Here is a 26,935-nt window from a genome sequence, read left to right on the forward strand (position 1 = left end):
GTGGAAAACTGCATCCATGACACAAACCTTTCTATACAGCAAACTGAGAACTTTCATAATAAAATCTAGGCCTTGTATAATTCAATATTTACTTTATTGAAAACTGATACTTGAAGAAGTCAACATATATTTCTTGTCATCAGTATTTATCACCAGTTACCATTTCTGTTCAATTCCAACCTCTCCCCTGCACCTCCAACCCGCACAGCCATCAGTGTCAGGCTTCTGGCCCCTGTTGCAGGCTGAAACTGGTCTGAGATTGTACCTATTATTTCTGAGTGAGAGGAGGAGTGCTGCAGACCCAGATTTGTACTAAAGAAGAGGCTGAAATTGAGTTTTAAAACATTATAACCAGTTAAGTTGGAGAGAAACTGCTGTGGGATGCAGAAGACTGAGGCAGCACAAAACTGCCATCTGTTAATTAAAAATCATATTCCATCAAGTCAAACAAACACACTTGTGTAGGCTTGTATGAAAAGCATAGCTGAGCTATTTTCAAAGTAAACAGCAGGAATCCACAGACGAAAAGCTGAGCAAAGGATGAGTTTGGGGAACAGATACAGAAGATTTAGATTTAAGGAAACTTGTAACTTTCTAGACCACTCCCACTATCAACAATTCAGGAATATAATACTCACTAGAGAATATTTTACAGAGAATAAATATTTTGAAGACATAGAAAAATAGTTCACAGCATCAAGGTACTTGTAATATATTACCTTGAAATAAAACTTGTATTTAAAAGATTAAAAAGAGAAGACTATTCTTGTAGTGGTATCAACTTTTCATTCATACAAATATTAAGCAGGGTATATTTGTTTTTTTCATATATTCACATTATTGCTTGCTACCACAACTGTACAAGGAACATCTTAACTTACATTAATGTTCACATACAGTAATTTTAGATACCTAAAGGAAATTAAAAACATGATTGAGTTGCAATTAAAAAAAAAATTATATGTGAAGATATGTACAACTAAGATACAAGTAGAAGAAATGAAAATACAACTGGCCTGACCCAAGCATACATCATATATCCAGTTAAAAAAAAAAAAAAGTCTTATGCAGAAAATAATATTTGTAAACCAAAATGAGCAGAAGCAAGGGTGCAATAAATAATTATCTAACACATTTAAACTTTACACTGTTGCCCAGTGTACCCTGCTTTGATTATTTTTAATACATGGCATCTGCATTTGCATCTGGAATGGTATTCAATATTTCTTCAATAATCTTTTCCTTTTATGTGACTTTAAAACAAACAAACAAACATAAAAACCCTGAAAGGTCCTCTTGGACAATATTTTCTAGTAAAACAAGTCCTCCTACACCTCTGTGAACAGGATCTGGTAAACAGTTAGAACAAAGCTGATACATGGCATTATCTTGAATTAAAACAGCTACATTATAAATTGTAATACCAATATGCTTTTGTGATCTTGAGTTCTACTAACCAGACGCATGCAAGTCTCTCAGCAATTCTTGTAGTCTAAGTGAAATAATTCTAGTTTGTTGGGGTTTAAAAAAACAAACAAACGAACAAAAAAAAACCAAACAAAAAACCAAACCCTTTAAATTAGAACTTTTTCAGAACCAGCTGACTAGACTTCATCATGAAAAGCACAAAGATTTCTACTAATGCAATGACATTTGGGTTCCAAAAAGCACAGTTCCAAAAAGAACTTTATCTCCTTCTTTTGTTGGAAGAGGCTAGCCAATATCCCAAAAAGAAATAAAAATATTTACAATTGACTAGTCACTGACAAAAGTTTAGGAAGATCTCGGAAGGTATTTCAGCATGTAAATGAAGGATTAAAAGGACTTATGTAATGTACAGTCAATCAGTTGTGTCATTTTGGGATAAAAAAATACCTGCTCGCTTGTATACCATTTTCAGCCGTGTATTTAGTTTTATATATATATATATATATGTACACGCGCGCGCACACACATATAAAAGAGTCTTTGAAAATCAAGATACACTAATAAACTGAAGTAGTAAAAGTAACAATAACTTAAGTAGCAGTTAACATTTGTGTGAAATTCCTTTGCAGAGTTTGACCAAATGCACTTGGAACATGCTCTTAGTGAAAAAAAGAAATCCAACAAAAAAAAAAACACAAACAAACAAACAAAAAAAGAATGACAACACCACAAGATTCTGTAGAACCAATCTATGTTACCACCAGGAGAGCACCAAGCAAGGCACCATTGGAAAGACAACATACTTGAGTAAGTCTCTATAAATAAATCAAACATTAATCTGGTCGAAAAATCGGCGTCTTTGGTAAAAATTCTATAAGGATGACCTGCATAAAAAGAAAACAAACATGTATTAGATGGAAGATGGCAGCAATCTGATTATCTATCACAACGATAATTCATATGCCTTCTTTTTTTCCCCAAGTACATCAACTTATGACGATGATCAGAGATCACTTAAATTCAACTGGAAAGGTATGCTTACCAACACGTAACATCTAAACAAACTGAAATACCCTATTACATAACTATTCTTTATTATAATTCATTCACTTTATTAGGAAAATATTATGAAAGAGATAAACATTCATTAAAAAAATCGGAAGGCGCAATGTATGCAAAGTTATTTTTAAATTACACATTCAATTCCCTTTACTTAAAATTTTTTCCACTTAGTATAGTATTCTAAATTATATTTGTCGTTCAAAACTTGCACAGATAGAAAGGTGTATCAACCTTTGCAAAGCTCCCGTATCTAATGAATCTGCAAGTAGTTAAAAGAAACCTGCCTAATGCTTTTGCGTGATTATTCTTATGGCCCCTATTTAAATTTAAACTAGGTGTTTCTGAGCTAGGAACACATGGTAGTGTACACTCCAGAATACAATCCAAGCATTCATCTTACTTTAAACAGAAAGCTTAAGGGAATTATTCACTTGTGCACTTTCTTCAGAAATAACAATCATTACACAGTAGCATGATTGTATTCATAAACAAATAAATGCACCCAGTAACATAACTAAGGATTTTATTTACTTTTAAGGGGAACTTGCCTTTCTAAGAAGTTAAAAAAAAAAAATCTAAATGCTTTTGATTGTAAATGAGAACACAACTTGACTGCTTAGAGAGTAACCACTTCTATCTCTGATAGCATACTGAACATCAGAAAAGAAGTCTCTGATTTTATGTCTAAGGCAAAGATTCAAAATAATATCAAAATCAGATGTATAAATTTACTTTTAAGAGCTATTCAGAAGTGATGTAAACTGCTCAAAATCCACTGAGCCCTGACATGAGTCAACCAGTGAATGCTTCAAATTCCAGGGCTACTGATATTCAGACAGGGTTTCAAAAAGGGAGCAAAGACCCAAAGCTGGAACTCTGTGTTTATGCCAAAGACATAAGGCTATTGTGGTTTTGTCTATTTAATTATTTATTTAATTTAGCTTCTACAACAGTGGATTTTGAACCTCAAGCTGGAAAAGCACCAAGTTTTGGGTAAAAGAATCTAATTTAAATCATCTGCTTTGGAAAAAAGGATACATATTACTTAAAATTAAATCATAAACACAACATTAGGGACAAGAGACCAGCAAATCAGTTCCCTGAAAATGAAAAAAATGGTAGAGAGGCTTTGTAAAAATTCTCTCTTTATATATATCTGGAGATAACATATTAAACATTTCACAAATTGAAAATAAAATCTTCAGTCTTTAGCCTGTGAAACTACATGCTTATGACTACATATTAATGTAAACAGGTCATGTAAAACTTATTTTAGATTGTATTTAACAGAGTTAATATTCATCTGTAAAGGTTGCTGGGCTATAGTGTTTACAAATTAGCATTGTACATGTCTTTTTCAACTGAATCTGCAAAACACTGGGTGTGACAATGTCTTCCTGTAGGAAAACAAAATTTTTAGTGAAATAAAAAAAAACACCTCAAAACACTTCATTCAGGTAAAGTTCAAATATACTTTCTGAAATTTGCTTTATTCCATTTTCAGCCACATCTCTTAGATCTAAACAACAACAAAATTGTAGAATATATGGTACAAAAAAAAAAATCTACTTATAGAGTCATTCTGTGAAAAAGCACTTTAAAGATCTTATGTTTCGGGCTAGAAATAAGATCTAATTTACAAACAGGAAAAGGAGGAATACTAATTATCCTTTTAATATCTTTTCCAACTGCTTAATCACTTTTAAAAATTTCATATGCATGATAAAGACCACAGATATGTTAGAACTAATACAGCAGACATTTCTCAAATAGTAATCTTTCTTTTTAACAGGTTAACCCTTCCTATCACCTACTTCCTAGAGCATTAAAAAGTATGCAAATTCTGATGCTTCTCACATTTTAGCAGCTTAATTTCATCTTATTCTATGTACCTCCAAGATATTTTGAAAATTGAAATAAAAGCAGCACCAAAAAAGAAAAAGAAGGTTGTAAGCTACACAAAGTGAAATCCCACACTGGACATCATTCATTTTAAACAGTATATTCTCACTGTATATTTCCAAGATGTGCTTATGGAGTTTCAGCCAAAGACTGGAGTAAATTAAACCTCCAGAGACTGATTTAAAAATATTTTAGTGACACAGCTTAGAGATAAAGATACTTTCAAGACAGTTGAGGTAAGGGGCAGTTAAAATTTAAAAAGGCTAAAAGTTTCTTAAGCTCCAACAGCTTAGTTGAAAGGTCTTCTTCCATACTTTTAGACTTGATTAGCGTTATATAAAACAGCCATATCTGACTTGCTGCGTAACCAAAGTTGTGGTTATTCTTTATACAGCATCTAAAATTTCACACTCCATCAGCACATGTTCAAGCTATTTTATCTTGGCAATTAATTTATTATTTTTCAGAACACAGTGAAGCCTTGTTTTCAAGTCATTCATAACTTTATAAATCAGTCCTGCACATGAAACCATGCATCTGTGAACCGTAGAAAATCCTTGCACTCAGGCGATTAAGCTCCTGACACCTTTACTGATTAATAATCACGAAAAGAATAAGATCAGAAGCAAAATAAATGATCATTTAATAGAGAAACTCACAAAACAGCCCTTTAACTTACATATTCCATCATGTTATTCGTTTCACATTTCCTTTTGCTTAGTCTCCAATGCAAGCACAGCTAGACAAGGAGGAAAGAAAAAGAAGAAAAATGAGCTGTATTTTATTGCAGCACACAGACTAGCCCATTTGTCCACCTTTCATATTTTTCGTTCAACAAAAGCATCTGTTTCCATACTGTGCAATTCAAACTTCAACAGTACGAAGCTGCTCCCTGCGGCACTCACCTTGTGGTATAACCTATTGTTTTCCCATTCTAATAACTTCTCAATCGATCTTCGTGTCTGGAAGACAAATGAGAAAGAATTTTACTCTTGACTGGTTTTAGAAAAACTTTGTTATGCAGCTGCTTTTGTCTGAAAGAGAGGTACAGGACAGTGACTGAGTACAGGGTGGTCTGTAGTACTATCAAAACTTCTCTGGTATTAAACAATAACTAGAAAAGAACAACTTTTTACAACACCCAAATAACTATCTTCAAGTATTCTGGAACAACTGTTCATATGTATATGCTTCCTGGTTCTTACAGCAGTACAACTTTAAAACCACAGAAATTATGAAATGATGTATAAAAGCAGGACCACTGCTCCCCTAGTATCAGTGGCGTAAATGCACTGCTTTTGAGAAGGTTGGTATCTAAACTGACAAATGTTGCCAACTATTTTGCAATGCTCTAGGTCAAGTACAAACATGCAATTCCCTAAACAAAAGAGATTTTTTTGTGACTTTTATATCCAGATTTTAGAGACTGAAAACCAAATGCAGAAAGTTCCAGTAAATCACACAAACAACTATTACTATATCTGTGCTTTGTATAAAAAGTGAATCCAGTATTTAGGATTCTAAAGCAAAGTTTTACTGCCTATGTTGCCCACACTTGACACTTCATATAAAGAATCCTTAAAGCTGTTTGCAGAGCTTTTCAAGATTATGCAGTATTAAAAGGACATTCAGTGCTGCAAAGTTTCACAGCATTTTGAATATAATTATTCAGTTATATTTACATTTAAGAAATACATACTGACATGGTCATTTGACTGCCAGAATATATACTGCTTAGCTCTAAATGGGATTTGCTACTGGCTATGAATAAAAAGAGGATAATTCATGGTGCCAGGTGTTAAGATGAGACCAACAGAGCTGCAGGTGCAAAAGGACAGAGCAATGACAAGGATCAAATACAACTTAGTGCAGCTGCAGCTTCCTTACAAGGCAGAGAGGGGTGAGGGGAAGGGATGAGAAAGCATCTTGCTGTTATTAGTACAAAATACAAGTACTGTAAATGAACCTTAACAAATCAAACTAAATGCTGTCATGAGAAATAAGGATGTTTGGGTAAAATAAAACTCAGACAACAAATTAATCATTTCCCACTAAATATTACCAACTTGGTTCTCAAACATCAGTTTCTCTCTAGTTTAATACCGAAGCGTTGTGGGGAAGCATATCTAAGCATGTACTGTGGTCACATGATTAAAAAATTAGATCATTGCTACCTATGAGTAATCATTACACTGAATTTTTATTATGTTTTATTTTAAAAAGCACGAGTCAAGGAATTATCACAAGGTGGATGTGCCAGTGACTAATTCATCACATCAATTGGGGACTGAGTATTTTGGGGGTTATTGTTATTATTATGTTTTTAAAGACAGTGCCCTTTAACAATAATCAGTAGACCTCACTTGTTTCTTTGTAAAGATAGCCTTTTAGAGTCTGCTCTCCTTTTAAATGAAAATAGGGCAGCAGTTATGGTCACACTTTTGTTAATTTAGTTGCCAGTCAGCTCCAAATCAAAAGAAAATAAGGCTGCAGAGTGTAATTAACATTCAGTTCAGTCGTTTTGTCCCTTGTCTAGCCCCCAAGCTTTGTTAAAATTGCCATCTGAATGCTGAAGGCTGTAGGGAAATCGATTTGATTCTAATCGCACCATGAAAAGAACATGATCTAACTGCTTTCAGCCCTCCGTAAATCTGTACTAGGTCTTTAGCACAATGCAACTTCCAATTTAAAAAGCACTGAATGTCTCGTCAATGACTTTGTGAAGAAAAAAGAACAAGGAGCAGACATAAAAATTCCAATAGTTGTTTAAGCATTAAAGTTCATTTGCATCACAGCAAACCTGAAAAGGGCTGACCTCTCAAACCGCCTCTCAGGTCTATGAAGTTGTAGCCTTGACAAGCTCACATTGACAGAGCTCATTGACTCTGAAAGGCTACTCTATCAATGGTGAAAAATGGCAATAGGTTCTACTCTGAGCAGGCATCTGCCTGCCCACCCGCTGCTAAACCAATGGCAAAACTGATTCAAAACCTGAATCTACCTTGTAATCTTCCTTTCCAGGCCCTTTTAATAATAGATTAAGATCACTATACAATTTAATTTCATTGTTTGCCCCAAAGAGTGTGAAAAACATCCAAGCTTTTCAGATTCCAATAAAATTACATATATATTACAATACATACACATAAATAAGAAATTGATAGGTAGTTATGTACTATTAGTTGGTTTGTTTAAATAAGAAGCCAGTTTAAAGCAATTTTACTAGTGTGAGATAAAAGCACATGCAGCCTCAAGAATACAATTATTTAGGTTCCCAGAGCTTTAAATAGAATCCTTCCTGAGGTATAATTTGGGACAGTCATAGCTCCCAAATCATGTCACATTACCAATACAGAAATGTTAACGAAAATTAGACTGTAAAATATTTCTGCAAACCTCAGAGCTTGGGATAAAAAGAAATGAATTAAACAGCATCACACAATTCACTATAGTAAGTTTTCTTCCTACTTGACAGGTGAAAAAAAAAGCACTTGCACGTGCAGCTTAATTAATCACTGCTCTTGACATCTCAATGATTTACAGTGAGGAGCAGGTGAGGATATACAAAACCAGAAAGGAACACTTGATTTGAGTGTAGCATTTCCAGCACACTACGATGACAAGCTTATATATTCTATCAATGGTGTACAGAAAAACCCATACAGCAAATTATTTGTTAGCCGCAACAAAAGCACAAATTAAGTGGAAGAGAGGCTTGCTTATTAGGAAGATTTAATACTATCCAGCTTTTAATTTAAAAACGCAATGCAATATTTCAGCAAACTAAAACTACAATTCAAGTACACATTTTAGCATGCCAATGATAGGAAAGTATGCTTTGTAACATATTTTGTGGAAAAAAAAAAAGCAGATAGCCTTTAGTGTTCACCAAATTTTGTGAAACAGAGCTCTTCAATCAACAATCTAGATGCAATGTTTAATGAAACGCTCCAGTAAAATAACTGAGTCTTTAAAGATATTAATGTTTGACACTGTCTTTGAAAAATCAGGCTACTGCAAAAAAAAAACCAACTCAGAATACACTATCACCAATGCTTATTGCTCCCAATTAACTAAAATAAAGTTTTGCCCTTAAACATGGAAGAAAAAAAAAAAAACAAAACTAGGAAGGTTACGAACTTTTCATGCAGAAACAAAGCAGCATTGAATACAAATACTACATTACCTGTATTACCAACTACAAGACCTAGCAGTGTCTACTGAAGTTAGCTTACAATTCCAGATGCAGTTATGATCTGGACTGGGATACTGCGTAGCCACAGGGTCCCTCTTGCAGTGCATGACCTGGAACATGCACGTTACACTAAACCATACTACTGAAGGGGCCAAAGCCCCCTCAGCTCTGGCTGTAAATCAGTGAATGACTGGTACAATATTAAAAAAAGGATCTTACATGACTCTCAAAACAGTGGTAATTTGAGTACCTCCCTTTGTCTTTAAGTGGGGAAATAATCTGGATAGTAACAACTCCACTACTGATTTTATTTGCAGTTGTCTGGAATCAACAGAAGAACCTCCAGCTAAATGTATTTGATCTCTGACTTCTCACCTGAAAACTGCAAAACATATGTAAATGTAGTGCAACATCAGTGCAATAAATAGTACATAGAGATTTTAAAATTCCTTCATATAAAATTTACCACAGTAAAGTATTAGTAATTCTGAATACTGCCTTGAAAAAAAATACCCTTCATGCTCAAATTTCAAAATACAAAGAGACCAATTTAAGCAGATTTTTGTTGATTCTCATAGGGTCAGATTTTGTATTATATACCAGAGAAGAAAGAAGTATATCAGAGGTCTGAACTTTATGATCTCAAAGAGAGAAATTATGGATGTCAGAATTTCTATTCATTCCCCAAAGATAAACCCAACGATAGAATTCATACTCATGTAATTTATCAGCACAAACAAAATAAAAAGTAATCTTTTAACTGAATCACACAACTGCACACTCATTTTCAACATGCCAGAACATCCCGCAAGTCAATTTTGAGGCCCACATTGGTACCACAAAATGTCAAAGCTGCACTCGGAACACACGTACCTGAATTACATACATCTTTACCTGTGCTTAGCAAGTCCCCACCTTTAACACTGTGTCACAAATAGACCCTTTAGAAACTGTAGTAAGTTTGTAAGATTCCAATCTTACTGAGGAATTCTCTATTTGTGAAGGGCAAAGATAGCAAAAGTGAAGCCTGAGTTGAGTCCAGACCCTGACATCCTGGAATACCTGCTTTAGCATGTACAGTAACTTCAAAAGCTGTATGATCAACCACATAAGAAAGGCGATGCAAGATACACCTATGAATAGCTTGGATATTTCTTACTAGAGACTATTGTAAAGGTGCTCAACCCAGAACACACTGCAGCATCCATGCAAGAAAGTGAATGAAGCCCATACTTGGGATTGAAGGATTGAAGGATTGAAGCATATCTGGAAATAAGTGTGCTTTTTGTACAATTTTACCTTCTCCAACAGGATTACTATTGCTGTATCTTGTCATACCTTACAGATGATTCTGGGCAGAAAGCAAGCCCAGACAAAAGCAGATCAAAGCTCTTGATCAGGCAAAGAGAAATATAATCAGAATTCTGGAGTGGAAGAACTGACAACATCAGTTGCCTTCAGGAGACTTCCTGTTCTAAAAGACAGCCCTGAGGATATTATCCCATTTTCTCACACAATCTTTAAACTGACCTAATTTGTATGGCTCTCAACCCTGGATTAGTACATCACAATTAATTTAAAGCTTAATGAATCGAATCAGATCAACTACTTTCTGGAAAGGTCTCTTCCACCACACTGCTGATATAAAGAGAAGAGCAGCATTATTTGACATTACTGCTTGCAACAGGTTTTAACGTCTAAGCCAAAGACAACTCCGGAGACTCTGGTTACCTTGACTGTCAAACCCCTAGACCGTTTAAGAAATCACTAAAGCAATGAAATATGTGGAGAATGGAGAAGGTATCAGAAACATACACCCCATGCACATTATTCAGGAGTACAATGGAGAACATCTTGTAGTATTATCACCATCATACTAAGTGATAGATACTGGATGACTCCAAAGTCACTTTGGTCTGGAGTACAAGCATGTGGCTAAGAGAAATTATCAAGGAAAATTCCTGAAAGTTGATTACAAAATTCTCATAAAAATATACTCTCAAATGTAGACAATACACAGGAGTCAAGGTGCTAACTTTATATTTTGGCTCTCCTGTAAGAGCTAAGTTACCAAAGTAAGTGTAGCTAGTTACTTTCTGTAATGATGTGACAGTGACTAGAATCAACTATTGTGGAGTCTTCATACTACGGAGAAGACTTGTAGAAGAAATAGTCTTGACCCTGACAAAATTAACACACTTCCCTTGAGAAGGCCTAATTGAGATGTCCTAAAACACACTTCACAGGCAGACAAATGTTGAGCTGACCCATGAAGCATCGAGATTATAACTGATTCTGTTATTTGAATTTGCAACTCTTTTCTTCTAAAATTAAATTCTACCTCTGACTCTTTGTCATTACAAAGAAAAAGGAAAATTAATCTCTGTTCCCTCCTAAGAAATTATTCACATCTGGCCATAACAGCCTAAAGCATCCACCTCCTGCTGAAGGACATTCTCATAGAAAGGGCAACAGAAAATTAACACATAAAATGGAATGGACCGTAACAGGGATCAAAACAGGACTGAATCTCCACCAAATAACTCGTATGTTGTCATCCACTGTGGGAAATCCTAAACTGACCATGAGTGAAAATTCCACCTCCATCTTTTCTTTTAAAGTTACAGAGATGTTAATTTGGGTCCCCCAAACTTATTTCCAAAATACTCAGTAGTATGCTATGGAACATAGTTCAAAGACAGTATAGGTGGAGAAGCTAAAGAATCTCAGGTTACATTTCTATTAGAAAATGAAACTGTGCCCAGAAACATTCCCGTTCACTTGAAGCCAGCTGGCAGGGAACAACTTACATCTGTATCAGTAAGTTTTCATAACTTCTGAACAACTCACAGAGCCTGGAGCATTCCAATAATGCCTAGGAATTGCTACACGATACAGACCCAGAGCCTGCCAGGGACCTCTTGAAGACTAGAAATTATAAAGCACCAATTCCTAGGAACACTCCCAGGTTTAACTTATTACTATACAGGAAGCCTTTGGCTTCAGCTGTTAGGAATGGTTAAGGGTAAGCACCAAGAATGGAAGAGAAGCTACACAGCCACAAAGACTGAAAGGCATCACAACCTAACAAAATAACTCTACAATACTCTGTAAAATCAAGCACTTTACTAGTGTGAATGTTGAAGAGAATGGTCCCTCTGAATGAGACGGCCTCCAAAGTGCCTTGCCCATCTAGGATTGAACAGAAAATTACAGAATCCCAGAATCCCAAATAGGTTGATCCTGTAGCTAATTAACCAATTTAGGAAAAAAAAAGCTGGCTACTTAAAAATATTTTTGATCACCATCATCATTAGTGTTCCAATTTCAGCAATTAATTTCAAAATTCAGCAAAAATAACTTTTATGCGGAACAAAAAGAGAAGTACCTTGTCACTTTTCACTTCAGCATATGCTTGGTGTGGTAGAAGACTTATCAACTCCTTCAGTCAGTCTTTACTTCTGTAGAAAAGCTGTGCCTCTCATCCTCCCAACTGTTTCGTCAGCAGCCATGTTTCTTGAACTACCTTTTCTTTTTGTTGTTCCAGTTGTTAAATAACAGCCTACTTTATTTATACATAGTACTCAAGTTACTGAGAGTGTTTTACTTGTGCAGAAAATAATGCCTTACCCTGGTTTTTTTAATAAAGTGAGAAAGTGAATACATCCCAGAGCAAGACTACTTTGAAAAAAGGCAAGAGGCACAGGTCACCTGGCACTTCCCAGCAGACCACTCTAGTCTTATGCTACTGTAACACAGAGTCTAACAAGTTATTGTTCAGTGAAGTGCTTTCTACTTACTTTAATGTTACCATATGAATTTCAGATAATTTTGCATTCTAGTTCTTTCCTCAAGAGTGTTTGCATATGCTGTCTATTTGGCATTATCTACAAGTTGCTAAAGACAGAATCCTAAAAATTTTCAAATCTGACAATTAGCTAGACCATTTTTAGCATGCTCTTTCAAAATAGCTCTATGCAAATTTCAACAAGCTTACATTTGTTTCAGAAACATGTCAAACTGAGCACGAAAAGAAATACAAAAAGCAATATTAAACCCAAACCACTGCATGATCTATGATGTATAAGGTATAGAGAGGGAGGCACAATGTAAAAGGCACTATAAGAGGAAAACGTTAATCCTGCATGTATTATTACAGTTCACATTGGTATCTTCAGAGATATCATTCTAATAACAAATGCACTAGCATTTACAGAAACTAAAGATACAAGCTGCCTTTAAGATTAATATAAGAAACCTATTAAGAATACATGAAATTACAAATTTAACTTTAGGATACATATTTTTAATACTAAAGGATCTGCATTCCAAAGGAGGCAACCCTGCCCCTCTACTCTGCTCTCAGGAGACCTCACCTGGAGTATTGTGTACAGTTCTGGTGTCCTCAACATAAAAAGGACATGGATCTGTTGGAACAGGTCCAGAGGAGGGCCACGAGGATGATCAGGGGACTGGAGCACCTCCCATATGACGATAGGCTAAGGAAGTTGTGGCTGTTCAGCCTGGAGAAGAGAAGGCTGCATGGAGACCTCACAGCAGCCTTCCAGTATCTGAAGGGGGCCTACAAGGATGCTGGAGAGGGACTGTTCATTAGGGACTGTAGTGATAGGACAAGGGGTAATGGGTTAAAACTTAAACAGGGGAAGTTTAGATTGGATATAAGGAGGAAATTCTTTCCTGTTAGAGTGGTGAGGCAGTGGAATAGGTTGCCCAAGGAGGTTGTGAATGCTCCATCCCTGGCAGTGTTCAAGGCCAGGTTGGACAAGGCCTTGGGTGATATGGTTTAGAGCAAGGTGTCCCTGCCCATGGCAGGGGGGTTGGAACTAGATGATCTTAAGGTCCTTTCCAACCCTAACTATTCTATGATTCTATAGAGAAATAAACTACTATTTTTTTATTTAGCTACAAATATAAGTATTTTTCATGTTAATATAATTGCCCTGCCCCTTTCCCCTCACCCCAGTGGGCTGGCAAACTAAAAGACACAGCAGAACTATTTGCTCCCACACAGTATTATGCACCAACCCATTACCTTTCAGGAAAGCACATGAAAATCTGATAAACCCTTACAGAGTGCTCTCAATGAGATAAAATCTAAGTTCAGAGATGGGGGGGGGGGGGGAAATAACCACAGAGCTATACACTGATGGTTTGACATTTATAGTTTTTCTACAAGCATTGCCACTTTAAGTTCAGCATGTGAGGACTTACTGACTCTCCTGTCCAAAATTATAGTGAACAATCTTTAAAGAAAAATATACCATATCTGAATCTTCAAATTCTTTTAAAGTTTTCATTTCATAGCTAACACTAAAAAAAAAAAAGAGCTAATTTTAAAGACCTCTGAAGAAAACAGTCAAGAATGCATATTTGATACATACAAGCTCTACTTGAAAAGTTTTACTAAGCTGACTAAAGCCAATATAGAAAGCACATATCTTCTGGTTAGGATAAACTTAATAAATACATTACAATTTTACGGATTCTTCCGAACTGAATTACAGAGACTTCAAAAACAAGGCACCTTCCATCTTATGTAATCACCTTGAGGAACTACTTGGAAATGCATTATAGTATTAGAGTATCTCCAGTGCCACGTCCTTGGCAACAGGGAGAGGAGAAAAAACTAAATTCTTTTCAGTTTTGAAAATTAATGTAATATATTCATAGGTTCAATAAACTGAGCTATTTTAACATCAGTACCATCCACTGACACGGAAGACTGCTGTACTTAAGAAAATTCACTCCAGCTCCTCCCCCACATATTTAATCAATACTTGGGAATTTGTAATTGGCTTATGTTTATACAGCATTATGAAGATGTAAACTGCTGTGTGACAACTAATGATGAGGCTTAAGAAGCATTCATCAGCTTTGTGTGAATTCACAAACAAACAAGTAGCTCTTGAAAGTATTAATACAGATCACTATTAAATATCTCATTCTATTCATTTTAAGAGATTGCCCATGAACCTTCTGAAACATGCAATTTACATGTACAATACCAGCTTTTAAGAAATCTAGAAGTACTGCAATTCCATCCTAGCTTTCATTGTTACTGTTTCTGTTGAAATTATTTATCCTATTTAACACCAGGAACTACAGTATTTAGTTAATACTGAAAATGAGTGCCAATTCATTTGAAAAAGTGGCTCTAAATGGGCACCTCAGCCTGTAGTGCTTTTTGAAATTATAATTCACCATGTCATTATTTTTATTTAAAGAACAATAACTTAAAGACTTAATGTTCATTTCTACAATCTGGAACTTGTCCCAGGAAGGACAGTATAATCTGTGAGTAAAACTGCTGAAGAACATTGATGATCCAGACCTGCAAATGAAGGCCTGTATTTCCTGTAACACTCTTGAAAGCTTTTATTCATTAAAATTGAATCAAGACCACATAAAGGAGAGAGGCAGTAAGATACTGAATCAAATTGAACATTTATTCTACTGGTGAAGACTAGCAGGCTTTTTCTCAAATACCCCAATGCAAAAGAAGAAAGGAAACAATACTGTACAAAGACTTCCAAAACTAGCACTGAACAAAACAGTGAAAGGAAAAATGCAGTGAAGGGAAAGCTTTCATTGCATGGAAATGCATTAAAGTGATATAATTAACAATTAAGCTTACAAATGTCTGAGACTTAAATTCTTAGTTTGAAGCACCTGCTGATTTAAGGAGACAAACCCAAAATTTCTTATTCACTGCACAAAAATAAGCATATATTCCCATTACACACAAACTTTCAATAACTCTGTAATTTCAAAAACCATATTTACATTTGTGATAACACTGCCATGTTAGAATTTTAAAAGTCAATGAATGGCTGTAAAAACACAGAATAAAAAGAAAGATTAAGAGAATTATTGTAACTTCACAAGCTCCAAAGCTGCGGCTTTCATTTTGTCTACATCTTAAAAAAAAGTTTCTCTGAAAATGAGTTTCAAGGTATAGCAGCAATTTAAGAACACCTTAAGAAGGTCTTATTAGAACAGGCATTTCTTAATCATTCTGAGAAAAGTTACTCTTCTACATTAAAAGTAATTGTATAGATGAAACTTATTTCATTTAATAAAAGCCTTAACTTCAGAAACACTCCCACTTGTTAGCTCACTATATACAATTCAAAACAAATTTGTTAGTGTTCTATTTCAGTAGAAAAGGGCGAAGATGAAGGCTGGAATGTTTTCATTGTGTGATTAAAACACGTTCTACACAAATTTCAGTTCTACATGAAACACTTCCATCCTGCTTTCAGAAATCAAACTCTCCAATTATATGACCTTGGAAGTCCTGCGTGATCACTGAAGCAAAGGATGTAACACATGCCAGTTCCAAGTAACAGTCCTTTCGCTTTAGGACAGGGTTGAATTAGACAAGCTTTCTGGGCAACACTTCTCAGACAAAATGCAGTAACCTTTTGTTTATTGTTCATTTAATATAACAGTTTTACAATGTGAGTGTCAGTGGGAAAGAATCCACTGTATCTAAAAGCTGAGGAGAAGAAACAGCCACAGGTTGTCCTGGATCCCTGCTTCCTCAAAAGGTGAATCCTGGCTGTTGTGACCATACCTATGGCTGGAGTCTGGCTAGTGAAACGAGATGTGAAGAAGTCAGAGCATGGAAGATCACTTGACCAAAACTACCCTCTTTCAAAACATTGTAAAGTCACAGACAAGCAGTACAAGGGTTCAAATATAACTGATTACTCTGCATTGAACACGTTAGTCTGCCATGTATCTGCAAAGCTGTAGCACTAGCAGCAAATCAAAATAGTTGATAGATAGTTGGGGTGGTGGGTTTTTTTCCAGTGGAAGAACATGAAGTTGTTTCCTGTCACAATTCCACTGGAATCTACTGATCAAATTACAGATTGGAACCTAGACGAAACAGGCTGTATTTACAACTGCTGTCAATTTGTAGAGCAGCTCCAGATAATTCACATCATGCACTGTCTCTCATTTTTGCCACTTGTAGGAAAATACATACAATTAATTTCCTGCAATTGTCATAGCACTTTCACATAAACTGATGGAAAGCCCTGCATAAAAGAAAAATCTTGTAAGCTTGTGGATGCAATTCAGTATTGAGATCTTAAGGGTTAGAAAACCTGTAATTCCAGGTAAGAGAGATTTAAAAGATTTAAATAACTTTCTACTTTCCTGATCTGGGTCTACCAAGAAATAAAGTTGAACCCACTCATACCTATTCAAGCAACTCAAGTGGCAGTAACTTTTTACTGCTTTTCTGTGAGCAGTAGCCCTGACCAGAATCATTACAAATTCTTTGCTTGTTTCCTATATTAGAATTTGCAATAGGTCCTTGATAATATCTCACAGCTTCAAATTCTATTTTCTAGCCCCCACCTTTTTTCTGACTTTGTTTAACAATGTATAAGAAGTTGATTACTTGTGACCTCTGGTAATAGATTAAGAGACCCCAGTTTAGATGATGAGGGCTTGCAGCATCAGCCCCTACCATATTTCATCTGCTATCACTTCCTGCTACAACAGCACATCATATAAGAAAAATGGGTCCAACTACAGAGGACCAGATGCTTTCTCCTTTAGAAGTTAAACATAGACAGTAGAAATGCAAGCTTCTCTTGTGTCTGCAATGAACAGAGCTAGGCCTAGACCAGTAAAGGTAGGCTTCTCTGTAAGCCAGTTAAATCATCAACCTATCCATTAAAGCAATCAGCACATTTCTTATAACAGACTTTCCAGATATGGATATACAACCATGCTACAGGAGAACATAAGTCTGTGACAGCTTAAAGACAGGAAACCTAGAGTTTCATATAACTGACACTGACGCAAGTTATTCCACAGACCTCAATATCACCAGGAAGTTTTTCCACTTTGCTTTGTATATAATTAAAACTAGCCTTAAGTAATCTCTCAAAGGGACAAGCACTAGAAGTCTTAACACAAAAAGTCAGATGCACAAAAATGCATACAGGTTTTATTCTGATCAGTGCTTATCCTATAAATATTTTTTTTTTTAGAATGCCTTGATTTACTGACTCTGTAAAATGAGGACTTCGATGAAGTCATGATGACATTCAGTGTAATTGTACACAACTTGTAACATTAAGAGGTTTATAGAAGAGAGAAGGAGCATACACAAACCTTGCCATGAAATGGAAAGATTAACAACACTAATAGCAAAGACAGGATGGGGAGGCACAGAGACTTCTTACAAAGAAGTGAAATATCACTAGCCCAAGAAAATTTTTATGCAAATGAAAACTGAAGAGATGGAGTGTAGCCTAACTAATTGCGCTGAGGGAAAGGAACTGAAAAACAGGCACATGCAATGAGCTTCTGCTATGAACAATATATTAAGTGCCAAGTGTACACAGACAAAACACTGTTTTCCAGGTTTTAATGTAAAAAAAAAAAAAAACCAAAAAAAACCACACACACACACACACAAAAATAATCACAAAAAAACCCAACCAAACCAAACAAAAAAAAAAAAATCAACTTACTTATCTACAGCTTGGAAAGAAAATCTCAACAGAAAAATCAATTATTATCTTTTTTTAATTGCCTTTTTAAACAAGTTATGGCTATTTGAACCAGTGTAAGCAGAAGCTCCTTAAAGCAAACTGCCACTCAATCACTGGCAAATTCTGATAAGCCCAAACACTGTATGACAGAAGATACAGCTATTAAAATAGTATGTTGAAAGCTACTTCAGTAACTGTTGTACAGTACACAGTTCTAGTGGAAACATTCAGCTATGGTACCACTCACTGAGTTATAAGCTCAAAGTTCTGACAGGTGTCTGTTTTAACTAGTATGACAGACAATTGATACCAAAACATATGAAAGCAAACCAATTTAAGTAAGCTCTAGCACACTGTTTCTAAAGCTGGGGGAGGGGAAAAAAAACAAACCAACCAAAACCCACAAACAAAAAAAACCAAGAGAACTAAAACTAAACACCACCACAAAATAAGAACAAATCCTGTACAATTCTATATCAAAACTTACATGAATAGTTCAACTTACTCTTTTACTGAGGCAGATAACTGGCCACATACTACAACCTAAAGTGCAGCAGCAGCAAAGGCATCCACATAGTAGCCATCGTACATTAACTGGAAGGTTCTTCTTAAGACAACTGTTAACTCTACTGATGCTGGCTTTAAATTCTTCAGGTGCAACCTACAAAGGAAAAATAAAACAAAACAAACAAAGCAAAAAATAAGATAGTACTACAGCAGTGCTTTTTATTACTTTTACAGTGATCTACACCTGGAACTCTTGTAATAAAATCTTAACTCTGATTTCAAATTCCTATTCACAGATACTCACCTTTCCAGTTAAAGATGAAGGAAATTCTGCTTCAAATTTGTTGCTTAGTCCAAATCTGCAAAACCAAAAATAAGATCATACCAAAATTAGAAATAACTTCATTCCATGCCACAAGTTATAAGCACCTCATAATACCCTCTGGGTTTGTATCACAATAGCATTAATTTCACGGAAGAAGTTGTTGTTAAAAGTAATTCCTAAATTTATCTTAACCAACAAAAGTACCCCGCAGTACACAGTCTGAAATCCACCTTGCCTATAGCCTTCTTCCTAAAGTTTTGTTGATACTGCTGACTCTTCCCCAAACTCAGCAAAATCTTTATAAGCAATATGCATGAAAAGTGAAGTACTTGTCACAGTTTGAATTATCTCTTCCATCACCAGTAGAGATGTACTTAAAGAAAAGCTCACCTAGGCTGTCCTAAATAACTGTTCTACATATTAAAACTGAATCAATACCAGCTTCCTTATTCAGAAAAAAACATAATAAGTTTCAGAACACAAAAATACTACCTAAGAAAGCATTATTTTAATGATTTAAATAATTATTTAAATGGTAACTAATTTCAAAGAAACACACTGATTACAAATGTAAAGCTATGAAGGAGTCTGAGATGAGCTGGAGTCATTGAATATTCTAGGTTTCAGAAGATCTAAATAGCAGAGAAGTTTCACTTAATCTATTAAAAAAAAAAAAAGAGGTTTCTATCTTACAGTTCGCTGGTTGAGTTAATGAACGGATAAACCTCAAAGAGTATTTTAATATTTTCTGGCATCTAGCCTGGGCAATAACTTCTAATAGAAACTATACAGTCTAACAAAGTAATTAGTAAAACTGTATGACTGGCTACTAGTTCGGGAAACAGCAGTTACTGTAAAACTTAAGTTGTAATTAATAACCTTATGAAGATAAACCAAAGCAGTCTTACTATCAGATACTACAAACACCACAAATCAGAAATTAAACTGCTCAAGACTTGAATACAGGCAGCAAAACCTAGCACACAGTACTCGGTTGTAGGCAGAAAAGCTTACCTGAACTGTGATAGTTGAAAAAACCTGATTTGTTTTGGCAGTATGTTTACTGAGCAGCTAGGTGTTTCTTGGGGTTTATTTCAGGTTTCCTTCTTACTGAACCAAATGACCTGCATGCTAATGGAGAACCTTATCCAAGTAATCAAATGGGCAGTTAAGTGCCATACCAGTGTTGAGCTACTGTGGAAGGGCCTCACAAAACCCAGTGGACAAAAGGTGACAGATGAGCTTCTGCATATATAAAGGCCGTGAATCTTGGAAAAGCTGAACTATACTTACATGATACTCAACTGAAGCTTGGTAGCTACAGCTCACAAGACAGATCTTTTATCACCAGTCACGATTCTCTTAAATACCTGCTCAATGCAAGCAGCAGCTGCCAGAAATATTGGCCATCACTAGGAATAACAGGATTAAGGATTAAGAAGCACACAGAGGCCATCATTTTGACTCTCCATAAAACCCTCATGTACCCATGTATTCAGTACTAGGTGAGGTTCTTGCATCCACATTTAATTGAGGACTTGGTGGAGTTAAGAGAAAGCAGAGAGAAGGAAAACTAATATAATAAGGGAATAAAGAAGCTGCTTTAGGAGACTGACAAGGCTGACGCTAACCTGGGAAAGAGAAGGCTGAGGGGGTATATGAACAAAGTGCAAAGATTCAGGAAGGCAGCGGGTAATGTGAATGATTGACTGCTAATCACCAAATGCCACAACAGAGGGCACTCACTGAAACTAGTCAGATACTGGTTTAAAACATAAAAAAAGTGCTTCTTTAAGCTGTAAGTAGCAAAATTCTGTGGTTTTCCAGTTGAGATTAATGATGAACACTGTGACAACAGATTTGAAGACAGACTACACAAGTTCCCTGGCAAATAGACGCTAAGGGAAAGACGATGCTGAAGTATACATCACCTGCCACAACTGCAGATGACAGTGAGTACAAGAATGGACACCAAGAACAGCTAGACTTGCATGCAGCCCACAAGCAGCAACGCCTGTTGCCTCAGTCTGCACCAGCACACTGGGCTATGTATCTTGTGAATTTGACTCTGTAGGCAATTTTTATGGATGGTCTCAAGGAAAAGTAAACAAGTTATCTCCCTATCACTGGCTGCAGGCAGTAGAAGCATAATTATTTAGGACTATCAAAGATCATCTAGTCCAACCCCATCGCCACTAAACCAAATTGCTCAAAGCTCTGTCCAACCTGGCCTTGAACATTTCCAACAACAGGGCATCCACAACTTCTCTGGGAAACCTGTTTCAGTGTCTCACTACCAGCACCATAAAAATTGTCTTCCTTATATCCAAACCAAATCTACACATCCTGTTTAAAAACACTGCCCTTGTGCAGTTAGTTACTAGAGGCCCTGGTAAAAGTCCCTCTTCAGTATTCTTACAAGCCTCTTCAAAGGTCCCAATAAGGTGTCCCCAGAGACCTTAGTTACACACAAGTTACCTAAGCATATATGAGTATTTGCAGTTACAATAGTAGCTCTGTAACCCCTTAAAACTGGTGAAGTTACAAATTAACATTGTTCACCAGAGAAATATATGACAAGTTTACCACTTCAACACAAACCAAAGAAAACCAAGACTCACTGGAAAGATACTTCCATCACTGCAAATCCTGTTGAATACTCCATGACAGGAGAACCGTCCACCCTTCCCCTAAAATCCTGAGTCAAATCAAGTGCTGAGGCAAAAGTTATGTAAGCATCAGAAAGAAGTGTCATGCCCTGTCAGTTAAGCTACTTAAAATTGTCAGTAAGGTGAAGTGGAACCAAAGCCTGAAAAAATCCCTTGGATCTGTATACACTTCATAAGCAGCCAGGAGCATAAGAAGGACTCCAAGTTCAAGATACACAGCAGGCATCAGAAGTCTCAAAACTAAAAGGTAACATCTCTTTACTATATAAGTAATTCATCAAATCAGACAGATGTCTGAAGAGATGTCTCTTCAAAGAACGATCTTCATGTACTTGATGCTTCAACATCCAGAAGAGATTTTCTATGAATAATGGAGTTAAATATAATTTTGAGCAATAAGGGAATGGCCAACTACAAGGATAGGATGATTCAGTTCAAAGCAGCTCTTGTTGTACGAACTAAACCACAGCTGAGCCCCTCACCAACACAAGACAGAATTTCAGCTATCCCTCTACCCAAAATAGTAAGGAAGAAAACCCTTTACCCTGAGGTGTGAGCAGGTAAGTCAAAGGCACACAAAAGTGTCCCTGCTTTCAGTTAAGTAACGAAAAGATGTAATTGCAGGGAAAGCCCTGTTCAGTCTCATGCTGAAGACTGGCTGGGAAATCAGCAGGACACACACAAGGCTTTTTTGTGAATGCATGATCCAAAAATATTCACACATTGAAAGCCTCAAACACAAGCAAATATTTATGGAGATTGCAAAAGCCATGTCAACAAAGACAACCCTACTGGAAAAGCTCTAGAGGTACCTGAATTTACAAACGGGCTGAGGCACAGTGAGGCACAGAAACTTCTGAGTTTCTTCACCAGTTACACTTTGGTGAAGTTATAAGTAAATGACATCAAGACTCCATACTTGAGGATTGTGGCAAAATTTACAAGTGTTTATGGTGGGATAGCAAAACTGAAATATCAAAGCTAACTCAGCTACCAACAGCATTCTGAGACTTCTGTATTAGTTTTGTCACCATATGCAAGTAGCAAAAAATAGTGACTCCATACACTAAAAGCTTTGATAAGCTTATATGATCTCAGTATTATAAATCTTGACTGTAAGCTGCAATTTGGAAATTAAAATACTAGAAACTTCACAGAGCACTACAACATGTTCACTATAAAGGCATAAAAGCTCTGACAAAAAGCAACAAAAGATGTCTTAAAATCAATATTCTGGAAATCAGTATTCTGGAAATGCATTTACTTAGCCAGCTGTCCTCACGTAACACTAGATTTCTTTTCTACAATACTGCATCTTCAGTGACAAGTACCCTTCCCTGCTTGCTCTATGCTTTCTGCATTCTACATGATGTCTTCAACAGATCCATGTTCACCTCCCAGGTGACTGCTTTCTTTAACCTTCCTGGAACCTGGAAAAGTGTTTCTTGAACATGACTCTGCTTGAAAGGTTCGGCTCAGTTACTGCCCTTGTGTACAGTTCAGAAAGAAAAGCTGAGAAGTAGAAATGTCAAACTACAGAAGCTTAGAGTATAGGACACAGCCAACCTGCAACCTTTTCTCAGCTTGCAACTCAGATATTCACAACATAAAACTGACACACTATTCTCTTCCCCTTTGACCTCTCTTATGGGGACACTAAACCATTTTTTCATTACTCTTAACCATACTCTTTAGTTCTACATGTTCACAGCCGTTACAAAATAAATATGTATTCCACAAATCTTAACACACTCTATCTATAATATCCACACAGCCCTGTTTTCACTCATATGCCCTTAATACAGAGTAAGGTTCAAAAAATGTATCAGCAGAATTAAGTTTAAAGAAATAGATTTGGGTAAAAATATATTTTGTGAGGGGTTTTTTTCTCTCCAAACAGTTACATTGCATCAACACAGAATATGCTAAGATGACAAATAGCACAGAAAGACATTCATTAGCACATCACAATGGCTTTCCAGCATTCCAGCACTGCAAAAGGCTAACAAATCCAGTATTACTACTACAAAATACAGTTTGCTACAGACTAGCTAATACAGTCTGGTACAGAAAAGGCACATATGTCTCATCTAATCAAGGAAGAGGAAAGCACAGGAAAACAGCCACTGAAAAACACAATCAGACACCAAATACAAATATTCTCTTGCAATTTCAAACTCATCATGTACCCCTCTTTCCACCCTGATTTTAGAAGCAAGTATGAAATACCTTGGACTTTCAATTCAGTTCCAAGTCCTATTATTTTCTCAGCTTTCAGGTTTCTTGCTATTGAAAGAGATCACCTCAAGTTATCAAAAAACAAGTCAAGTATTACTCCAGACTACTGATTTATCTAAATTTTGCTGATGTGAAAACAGTTTAAATGAATATTAAAAAAACAATGTCAAAGAAAAAAAGTTTTGGAATTGTGTGCCGCATGGTCCCAACACTGAGTTTCAGAAGAAAACTTAGAGCTAACAAAAAACCCCACACTCCAGAAAGGCAAGGCCTTTGTATGTTTGATTTGGATAGTATTTACCCGCTGTCCTTAATTTGCTTTTAACTGCTAAGCTTAGAAAGGTCTCTCACACACTTCCGTTGTCTGCTGGATGAAACCAGTGGTAGTAAATGTCTTTCTGACATTAATCTGTAGGCATGGAAATGACATATTTCAAACTCAACATTATGTAAGACTAGTGGACAGACTGTGAAAAGAGAGCTTCTGTTTAAATTCACACCATGCAGAAGAGTGTCAGCCACTCTTTAAACAGCAGAGCCAGGGACAGATCAATCCAGTATTTGCTTAACTGCAGTTTTCGTCAGACGTTCCAAACTCATACATGTTTTTATGCCAGGCCAGACTAATTCATGACATACATAAGCCTCGACCTGTTCCTGAAACCCCCCAACTGAATGTTCTGACAGTGATCTAACTAATAATAAGCATCTCTGTCAATGACAAAAAAAGTTATAGGCTGTACAAAGGTAAAAGTGGCTGTTGTTATTTACTGAACTGGTCACACCTTGTGCAATAAAGAAAGTAGACGAAGATGAATTGCCTAATTTTTGAGGTACATGTTTGCATTTCATTGCTCATCCAAAGCCTAAAGTGCAAATATTTCAAGAAAGACCTTAATGTAATAATGAGGCAGTGACCATTAATGAACAATTAATGAGGTAACCATCCTTCTTCAACCACAACACCCTTAACTAGTCATAGACATGCTACACAAGCTTCTTACGATTCCACTAACGGGCCATGGCCTTGTCTCACACAACTTATCTCCCAGTATTGGAGAAGAAACTAGTGCTTGCCTCTATTTCAGTTATTTATACCTTTGCGTTTGCTAATATGAAAACTGTGGTTTTGCCGTTTACCAGAAACAGGCTGAGGCTACCAGCTTATTTTCAGAGAAGTCATTGAATGGGTAGCTTTTTTTTTTTTTCCCTTTGTTTTTTTTTTTTTTTACAATAAACGGTCATACACTGAACAGCTTGGCTACATGCTTCTGTTCCTTTATGGGGCCTCCTCAGCCTCCTGCCCATCTACGTCCTTCCAACCCTCTCTCAGTCTATCATGTCTTACTTCCTGTTGTTAACCAGACAGTAAACTGCACTGCCCAGCTGTTAGTATTACTTAATGCCAACCAAACATAGCGATAATGTACTAATGTGCCAGAAAAACACTCCAAATTTAAGCCTGATCTTCTGGAAAGGTCAGTATCTGCAAACCAGTAGAGTTTATGGAACTCTGATACAGATCACAATACCTTCAACCTCTATGCTTCTATTGCAAGCCTAGTCTTGCTGAACAGCGAACACCTCGAAAAAAAAGTTCACACTGCTGTGTTTTGTCTCCAGGTCGATGTTTCAGTTTCTGCAGCTGTACATCATAACTGACAACCACTGCATTTCGGTAGAGTGAGCCTAACAGAACTGACTGAAGGAAAGACACTCTCTGTTACATTATTGATAAGTTCTACACTAACTCACAGACACTTGCTGCTAGATCATCAGAGATACTAAACACTCACAAACAGAACTCACAGTCACTCCCAGATTAAACACAAAGAAACAACACATCAATCACAACTTAACATGATTTTACACATACCTATCTGACTCACTGATACCTTTTCTTTCTTAAAAGTCCTCAAGAGCTGTATTAGCGGCCACATGTCAGATGGGAATGGGTAACAAGATACATAAACAACACTAAGCAATAGCCCAGCCGGTCAGGTGCCTGCATATACCTGTTATACACAGGAACCTTACTTCCTGACAGCTCATCATTTTGGACAAATACTTCACATTCCTCTGCTAGTCACAGCTCAAGTCAGCCTTGCTTCCTCAGCGCCTCGTTTGAGTTTTGCACCCGCTTGCGAGACCCAGGCAGCCCCCAGCTGCCCGGCGGGGCCGAGGGCCCCTTCTGCAGTCCCATGGAAGCAGTAACGGCCCAGCAACCCACTCATCCGCCTCCCCGACCTGGAACCGCTGTCGCCACCAGCTCCAGGCCCGGCACCCAGGGGCCCCTGTCCCGCCGCCCAGGCCTCTACCGCCCGCCCCGGTCGCGCAGGCCCCGGCGCGGCCCTTACACGGTGACATGGCCGGAGCCGCGCACCACCACCGGGTCAGGAGAGTACTTGAGGAGCTGCTCCTCTAGCGCCCGTTCCTCGTCCTCCTCCTCCTCGTAGATCTCGTCGAAGTCCGCCATAGCCGGGCCCAGGAGTCCGCTGAAAGAGAGAGGAGCCGGGACGGCGCGACAGGGCCAGCTGCAGAGGCCGGCAGGAGGGGGCCGGCAGGGACGCCCCGACGCCGGGGCGAACGGCAGCGGAACCCCGGCGAGGAGGAGGCGGTGGCAACAGCAGCAGCGGAGGCAGTACCAGCGGCTCCGGGCGAGGAAGCGCCCGTCACCCTCCGCGGGGGGAGGGGGCGAGGGGCGGGGCAGGAACAACAACAACAACATCCGGCCGCGGGCCCTGCCCCGCGTGGCGGTGGGCGGAGTTGGGCGGGGCCGCCTCGGCGAGAGGCGGGAAGGGGGGTTAGCGAGCGCGGTGTCACCGTGGGGGTCGGGAGCGGGTCTGGCCCTCAGTGGTGCGCTGAGAGAGAGGGGTGGGTGTTGGTTTGTGGGGGCAGGGTGTGCTCTTATCCCAAGTTTTAGCCCCATTTTGGGCACCCGCGGAAACAGCCGAGAGGTTTGGAGGTTTCCGATTGTTGGTGGGGTGCACGTTGGGCCCTCTGGCTTAGCTCAGCGGGATGTGAAGGAAGCAGCCCTCACACAAGGGTGGCCTGTTTTGATGAAGGCTGG

General features: G+C 37.5%; 1 protein-coding gene across 1 annotated transcript; it reads right to left on the minus strand.

Annotated features, from left to right (window-relative positions):
• Nucleotides 1-1,923: 1,923 nt before the first annotated feature.
• Nucleotides 1,924-26,468, minus strand: CHIC2 (cysteine rich hydrophobic domain 2). The gene is made up of 6 exons (XM_061370385.1): nucleotides 26,223-26,468; nucleotides 18,938-18,992; nucleotides 18,632-18,787; nucleotides 5,298-5,354; nucleotides 5,072-5,131; nucleotides 1,924-2,312 (listed from the first exon to the last, which is right to left on the minus strand). The coding sequence occupies exons 1-6, from the start codon at nucleotides 26,339-26,341 to the stop codon at nucleotides 2,262-2,264; spliced, it is 498 nt and encodes a 165-aa protein (XP_061226369.1). The 5' UTR covers nucleotides 26,342-26,468; the 3' UTR covers nucleotides 1,924-2,261.
• Nucleotides 26,469-26,935: the final 467 nt, after the last annotated feature.

This window comes from Neopsephotus bourkii, unplaced genomic scaffold (genome assembly GCF_033783945.1).
Source record: "Neopsephotus bourkii isolate Nb327-2 ecotype Australia unplaced genomic scaffold, CSIRO-AGI_Nbou_v1 NB_168, whole genome shotgun sequence".
Lineage (NCBI taxonomy): Eukaryota > Metazoa > Chordata > Aves > Psittaciformes > Psittacidae > Neopsephotus > Neopsephotus bourkii.